An 8306-nucleotide genomic window follows, 5' to 3' on the forward strand; every position below is an offset into this window, starting at 1 on the left:
TGTTAGCCAGGATGGTCTCGATCTTCTGACCTCGTGATCCGCCCGTCTCGGCCTCCCAAAGTGCTGGGATTACAGGCTTGAGCCACCGCGCCAGGCCAATTTTTTTTTCTTTTTTTTTTGAGATGGCGTCTCGCTCTGTTGCCTGGGCTGGAGTGCAGTGGCATGATGTCGGCTCACTGCAAGCTCTGCCTCCCGGATTCACACCATTCTCCTGCCTCAGCCTCCCGAGTAGCTGGAACTACAGGTGCCCATCACCACACCTGGCTAATTTTTTTGTATTTTTAGTAGAGACGGGGTTTCACCCTGTTAGCCAGGATGGTCTCAATCTCCTGACCTCATGATCCGCCCATCTTGGCCTCCCAAAGTGCTGGGATTACAGGCGTGGGCCACCGCACCCAGCTTAAACCTGGCTAATATTGTATTTGTAGTAGAGACAGGGTTTCTCCATGTTGGCCAGGCTGCTCTCAAATTCCCAGCCTCAGGTGATCTGCCCACCTCGGCCTCCCACAGTGCTGGGATTAGAGGCGTGAGCTACGGCACCCGGCCTCATAATGGTACTCTTCATGGCACTTTTAGTCTGACGATTCACATCTAGCAATGCTTCACTATTTTGAGATTTCCCACCCTCCATTTTCTTTGTTTTCTCTTGGTACATTTTAGAATCAATCCTGGATCAATCTGTTAATTTTATCTTTTCTCTACTATAGTCCATCTATCTTTTTATTGAGACAGGGTTTCACAATGTTATCCAGGCTGGTCTTGAACTCCTGGGCTCAAGAGATTCTTCTGCCTCAGCCTCCCACGCAGCTGGGACCACAGGTGTGTACCACTGTGCCTGGCCACCTCTTTATCTTTTGATTTTACTTATGAAAGAGTTTTACAGCTTACTTTCCCATTCCTTTCGCTGTTTTCGTTTGCCTTTGGCTTATCCTCTATTTTTAATATTTCTAGTATCTCTTATTTGTTTCCCTTTTAAAAAAGTATGGTGTGGGCCGGGCACAGTGGCTCACGCCTGTAATCCCAGCACTTTGGGAGGCCAAGGCAGGCGGATCACAAGGTCAGGAGTTCAAGACCAGCTTGCCCAATATGGTGAAACCCCATCTCTACTAAAAATACAAAAATCAGCAGGGTGTGGTGGCATGTGCCTGTAGTCCCAGCTACTTGGGAGGCTGAGGCAGAAGAATTCCCTGAACCCAGAAGGCAGAGGTTGCAGTGAGCCAAGATTGTGCCACTACACTCCAGTCTGGGCGACAGAGCAAGACTGTGTTTCAAAAAAGAAAAAAAAAAAAAGTATGATGTGCTTATTCTATAGATGAACTGTAATCTGTTAGGTCTCTGAAGATTTGGAAAGCGGGCTGGGGGTCGTGAATTTTCTTCTGCTTTGTTGTTTCCATTTTTTCCAAGTTTCTTTTTAGTTTGTTTCAGTCTGCCTTTCATTTTGGAAGTATTCAATACTATCTGAAGATTCTTAATAACTATCTGGTGATCCCTGGCTAAGCATTCATATGGGCAACATTTCTACCTTTTCAAATGAGTGCTGGGACAGCTTAAAATAGGACAAACAGTATGGCAGAAGAGTACTATTCTTTAGTCTGCATGTCATCTTCCTTATAACTTTAAATGTGATTCCAGCAACAATGCCAATGGCTAACAAATTTCCAAGTATGTTAACAGGTTCACAATCTCTAACCTGTCTACTCTCAACTTCTCTCTCTTCACTTGCTATTTCAATGGAGTGATCAGTCATAATATTAGGGGCTATGGAATTCTGTTCTCTTCTTGGTCATGAATGGATTGTGCTGGCTGATACATTCTCAATGTGATTTCTGGTATACTCTTGTTCATGTAAGTAGCAGAGCTATCATGCCAGCTGATTCATAGGACGCCCTGTTAGCACTGTGATTCCCATATTGCCTTCCAAGTTTGAATGTGGGGGTTTCTTCTACAAATGCCCACTGGGTATGTTTCTCAAAATGATACACAGAATTTACTGGTTTTTTTTTTTATTTTAAGAGATTGGGGTCTTGCTATATTGTCCAGGCTGGCCTCAAACTCCTGAGTTCAAGTGATCCTCCCACCTCAGCTTCCCAAGTAGCTGGGACTATAGGCAAGAGCCACCACTATGCTTAAACTAAACATTTTTAGTTTAGTGTTTTTCTCTTCGGTGTACAGAAGTTGTTTCCTGTGTTCAAGGAGATAAAAAAAGAAGCTATTCAATCTTGTTTTGAATTTCTTTAAATACAAATGGCTTGAGGAGAGGGAGAGGATCAGAATATGGAGAGAAAAAAACTCCCAGTTTCAGAAGGATTCCCCAATATCCCTTTACCTTCATCATTCATAAGTGCAAGTCTTTCTGGAGATCTAAACTTTATAGCTAAAGAAAGGTTCCAAGGCCGGGTGCGGTGGCTCACGCCTGTAATCCCAGCACTTTGGGAGGCCGAGATGGGCGGATCATGAGGTCAGGAGATCGAGACCATCCTGGCTAACATGGTGAAACCCCGTCTCTACTAAAAAAATACAAAAAACTACCCAGGCGAGGTGGCGGGTGCCTGTAGTCCCAGCTACTCAGGAGGCTGAGGCAGGAGAATGGTATAAACCCGGGAGGCGGAGCTTGCAGTGAGCTGAGATCCGGCCACTGCACTCCAGCCTGGGAGTGAGACACAGCGAGACTCCGTCTCAAAAAAAAAAGGGTTCCAAGACAGCATCTTTCTCTCTGGTGAGGGGAAGTAGGGGATTTTTTTACTGTAAGATGATGGTCTCAGTCACAGAAATGCTGTAGTAACATTGTATCCGTTCTGTTTCAACAGAACTAAAATAATGGTCTCACACAAGGTTTAAGTTTACAGAGTGGTAGCTGCAGTGGTTGGTATTACTTACCTCCTAAAGCATACTTAAAACACCCCCAAACAAAATACCCCTCAGGAGGACAAAAGTTTATCTGAACATATTTAATTATTATAGAGCTACTGCCATATTACAAGTGAATTTCTATGTTCTGAGGTATGAAACTATCTACAACGAAGTTCTTATTGTCCTAAATGGAAGATATTCTCATTTCAATATTAACATTTAAAAATGCTGCATTTGGGCAGGGCGTGGTGGCTCACGCCTGTAATCCCAGCACTTTGGGAGGCCGAGGCGGGTGGATCACGAGGTCAGGAGATCGAGACCATCCTGGCTAACACGGTAAAACCCCGTCTCTACTAAAAAACACAAAAAATTAGCCGGGCACAGTGGTGGGCACCTGTAGTCCCAGCTACTCGGGAGGCTGAGGCAGGAGAATGGCGTGAACCCAGGAGGCGGAGCTTGCAGTGAGCTGAGATCACGCCACTGCACTCCAGCCTGGGCCACAGAGCCAGACTCCATCTCAAAAAAAAAAAAAAAAAAGCTGCATTTGGCTTTTTAAAAATTGGACTATTTGTAGGCTTTTTGTTGTAAGGACGTTGGTAGGACAAGAATTCTTTTTTTGTTTTTTGAGATGCAGCCCTGCTCTTTTGCCCAGGCTGGAGTGCAGTGGCACGACCTTGGCTCATTACAACACCTGCCTCCCAGGTTCAAGCGATTCTCCTGTCTCAGCCTCCCGAGTAGCTGGGACTACATGTACCCACCACCACACTGACCTAATTTTTTTATTTTTAGTAGAGATGGGGTTTCACCATGTTGGCCAGGCTGGCCTCGAACTCGTGACCTCAAGTGATCCTCCTGCCTTGGCCTCCCAAAGTGCTGGGATTACAGGCGTGAGCCACCACACCTGGCCTAGGACAAGAATTCTTATACAAACTGTAAGAACAAATAACTGCAACAACAATATTAAAGTGTGTACATTAATTTAGACTTACCCTTAGAAGTAACTCTGCTAATATACAGCCAACAGCCCACATGTCCACACCCACACCATACATCCTAGCTCCAAATAGTAACTCAGGGGCCCGATACCACCTAAAGAACAAAAAGAATTAGTATCATTTTAGCATGAAATTATCAAAGCACTTCTTAGAGATGAATGATCCTTGTCTGTTTTTAAAGTTAATCCTTTACTTTAAGGACTACATACCATACTCTTTCATGAAGTTTTAATACTCTTGCAGTTCTCTCCTTTTTCTCCTACATCATCAGTCTTTTGTTTTCTACTAGACCTTTCCTAGCAATGTACAAACATACTAGTATTTTTCCAGCCTTAAACTTATCTGGACCCTACCTCCCCTAACAAATGCCTCCTCATTCTCTGGTTAGTTCAAAGAATTGTCTGTTCTTACTATCTCCAATTCCTTTTCTTCCATCCTCTCTTAAAACCTTTTCAGGCTGGGCGCGGTGGCTCACGTCTGTAATCCCAGCACTTTGGGAGGCAGAGGCGGGCAGATCACAAGGTCAGGAGTTCGAGACCAGCCTGGCCAATATGGTGAAACTTCATCTCTACTAAAAGTACAAAAATTGGCCGGGTGTGGTGGTGCATGCCTGTAGTCCCAGCTACTTGGGAGGCTGAGGCAGAAAAATCACTTGAACCCTGGAGGCGGAGATTGCAGTGAGCCGAGATCACGCCACTGCACTCTAGCCTGGGCAACAGAGCAAGACTTCGTCTCAAAAAAACAAACAAGCAAACAAAAAAACAACAACAACAAAAACTTTTCAGGCTAGACATGGTGGCTCACGCCTGTAATCCCAGCATTTTGGGAGGCTGAGGTGGGCGGATCATGAGGTCAGGAGCTTGAGACCAGCCTGGCCAACATAGTGAAACCCCATCTCTACTAAAAATATAAAAAATTAGCTGGGTGTGGTGGCAGGCACCTGCAGTCTCAGCTACGTAGTCCCAGCTACTTGGGAAGCTGAGGCAGGAGAATTGTTTGATCCCGGGAGGCGGAGGTTGAAGTGAGCAGAGATCGCGCCATTGCACGCCAGCCTGGGCGACAGTGCGAGACTCTGTCTCAAACAAAACAAAACACACACACACAAGAACCTTTTCAATCAGGCTTTCATCCTTACCATTCCACCAAAACTGCTCTTATCAAGCTTTTCAGTCATGTCCACACTGCTAAATCCCATTGTCAATTCTCAGTCTTCATCTTAATTTGATTTACCAGCAGTATTTCATTTACAGATAGAGAAAATATGAGAAACTGGTAGATGAGAAAGCACCAGTTAACAATGCTCTTGTACACAGGTCCTTGTTTCTATGAGTTCCTGAATGATGAGCTTAACTCTTCTAGCAATTACATAAAGAATTACTCACATCCCCTACTTCCTCCTCAGGGCTTAGGTGATTTATACTCAGTGACATCTATTTGGAAGAAGGTGGCAAAATAATTTAAAATAGAGAATTTAGGGCCAGGCACAATGGCTCACACCTGTAATCCTAGAACTACTGGAGGCTGAGGTGGGAGGATAGCTTGAGTGCAGGACTTTGAGACCAGCCTGGGCAACATGGTGAAACCCATCTCTATAAAAACTTTAAAAAATTAGCCAGCCATAGTGGGGTATGCCTGTGGCCCCAGATACTCGGGAGGCTGAGATAGGAGGATCGCTTGAACCCAGGAGGTCAAGGCAGCAGTGAGTATTGTTTGCACAGCCACACTTCAACCTGGGCAACAGAGTGAGATCCTGTCTCAAAAAACAGAAAGAAAAAACAGAGAATTTGAAAATCTTTGCAGATCCTTAAAAGGGTCTTGGAAATTAACAAAATGCCATCGGGACAAAAATTATAAAATCTATCATTCCTATTTAATGTTATTTTCTGTTTTTACACATCAAAAATACAAATGGAAATATAATTATCAATATGAAAAATTCAAATATCAAGACATTGCTCTGTTGAGAGAATTTTCCTTTACATAGAAGGATACAGAATCAGGACTGACCAACATAATAATAAACATGGGTCCAATAAATCAGATGATTAGGCAGAAGAATAGCCACTGAAATTCTAGGTTATCTAACTAAAATGTAAAAGTATAAATTGTTCCCATTTACAAGGTAAATGTCTTAGGATTGAGCTAAACTCTGTCTGAAAAAGGGCTGTGTATTTTTTCATCGTGGTAAAGTATACCTAACATAAAAATGGCAGTTTTTTTTTTTTTTTTTTTTTCTGAGAGGGAGTCTTTCTCTGTCACCCAAGCTGGAGTGCAGTGGCGTGATCTCAGTTCACTGCAACTTCTGCCTCTCGGGTTCAAGCAATTCCCCTGCCTTAGTCTCCTGAGTAGCTAGGATTACAGGCATGAACCACCACACCACGTCCGGCTAATTTTTTTGTATTTTTAGTAGAGATGGGATTTTACCATATTGGCCAGGCTGGTCTCGAACTCCTGACCTCGTGATCCGCCTGCCTCAGCCTCCCCAAGTGCTGGGATTATAGGCGTGAGCCACTGTGCCTGGCCAAATGGCAGTATTTTTTAGGTGGATATCTATCAACAATGATTCCTTAACTCTGCCAAGATATTTCAGAGAAGCCAGTTGATTGGCTCTCCTGCACATGTAGCTTTTAAGGGATTCTTACCTGGTTACAACCTGATGTGTATAAGCTCTATTGGGGCTCCCAAAAGATTTGGCCAGGCCAAAATCTGCCAGTTTTAGAACTCCATTTTCATCTAGCAACAAGTTGTTTGGTTTCAGATCCTGTATGACAGAAGTTTTAAACAAACAAATAAGCAGGGTAGGGGAGAACACTGTAGTGCTACATTTAGTTGGCATAACTTTAAACTTAGCAAAAACAGGGTAACACCTGAAATCTAAACAATCAATATTTTTTCCACTGATATAAAATCCCACCAAAGCAAAATTGGATTGGTTATAATATATAACCTTGGTAAGGCACTTCATTTCACCAAGCCTCAATTTACATACTTTGTAGAGTTTCTGTGAGGATTAAATCTGATATTTTCTGTAGTCTAGTGTAATAACTGGCTCATAGTAGGCACTCCATAAATGGTTCCTACTACTAATTTAATAATAAATATGAACTTTCATAATATACATTTGTTAATGTATAAGAATGAGGATGACATTCTTCAAAATCTATGCTAAAAAGACATCAGCAATAACCTAAAAAGGATTCCAAACTTACGATATGAGAATTACTAGTTATAAATTATATATTCCTTTTTTTTTTTTTTTTTAAATTTGAGACAGAGTCTCGCTCTGTCGCCCAGGCTGGAGTGCAGTGGCACAATCTCGGCTCACTGCAAGCTCCGCCTCCCGGGTTCACACCATTCTCCTGCCTCAGCCTCCCAAGCAGCTGGGACTACAGGCGCCCACCACCTCGCCCGGCTAGTTGTTTTGTATTTTTTAGTAGAGATGGGGTTTCCCCATGTTAGCCAGGATGGTCTCGATCTCCTGACCTTGTGATCCGCCCATCTCGGCCTCCCAAAGTGCTGGGACTACAGGCTTGAGCCACTGCACCCAGCCATAAATTATATATTTTTAACTACTTATCTAAATAGCTACCTAGCTATTTAGGTAAACAGCTAGCATCTACCTAGCTAAATTATCGGCTTTGTTCTAAAAGCTGAATGTTCCCACTATTTCATAAACTGTATTTTGTACCTTGAATTTCAGAGCTACAAGAAACATTACTTTTCTAGTTGTATTTTGGCATTGTATGAGTTAATCCAAGACAATCACTATAACTATATTTTTTCCCCACAACAACATTGTAGCACAAAGAATACTGAACTTAAAGCCAAAAGACCTATTTTCTTCTTTTTTTTTTTTTGAGACAGGGTTTCACTCTGTCACTTAGGCTAGAGTGCAGCGGTGAGGTCTCAGCTCACTGCAACCCCCGCCTCCTGGATTCAGGTGATTCCCCGACCTCAGCCTCCTGAGCAGCTGGGACTACAGGTATGCACCACCACACCCAGCTAATTTCTGTATGAGTTTTCACTATATTGCCCAGGCTGGTCTAGAACTCCTGGGCTTGAGACATCTGCTTGCCTCGGCCTCCCAAAGTGCTGGGAATACAGAATTGAGTCACTGCGCCTGGGCCAAAACCCATGTTTTAATACTCTATCCGTTATCAGCAGCCAACCTTGAAAAAAAATATAACTATGGCCAGGTCACTTAGCAACTTAGCTCTTTATCTATTATAAAATGAGGGGGCCGGGGCCGGGCACGGTGGCTCACGCCTGTAATCCAGCACTTTGGGAGGCCGAGGCAGGCAGATCATGAGGTCACGAGATCAAGACCATCCTGGCTAACACGGTGAAACCCCGTCTCTACTAAAAATACTAAAAACAGAAATAGCCAGGCTTGGTGGCGAGTGCCTGTAGTCCCAGCTACTCAGGAGGCTGAGGCAGGAGAATGGCGTGAACTCCGGGAAG

General features: G+C 43.6%; 1 protein-coding gene across 1 annotated transcript in view; it reads right to left on the minus strand.

Annotated features, from left to right (window-relative positions):
- CDK7 (cyclin dependent kinase 7) overlaps positions 1 to 8306 on the minus strand; it is a 51699-nt gene that overhangs the window by 18427 nt on the left and 24966 nt on the right. Inside the window, exons 7-8 of the mRNA XM_023207904.3 lie at positions 6488 to 6606; positions 3840 to 3939 (exon numbers count right to left, since the gene is read on the minus strand). Of these exons, the coding sequence (XP_023063672.1) occupies positions 3840 to 3939; positions 6488 to 6606 (219 nt within the window). The remainder of the gene's footprint in view (positions 1 to 3839; positions 3940 to 6487; positions 6607 to 8306) is intronic.

This window comes from Piliocolobus tephrosceles, chromosome 4 (assembly GCF_002776525.5).
Source record: "Piliocolobus tephrosceles isolate RC106 chromosome 4, ASM277652v3, whole genome shotgun sequence".
In the NCBI taxonomy this organism is placed as follows: Eukaryota; Metazoa; Chordata; class Mammalia; order Primates; family Cercopithecidae; genus Piliocolobus; species Piliocolobus tephrosceles.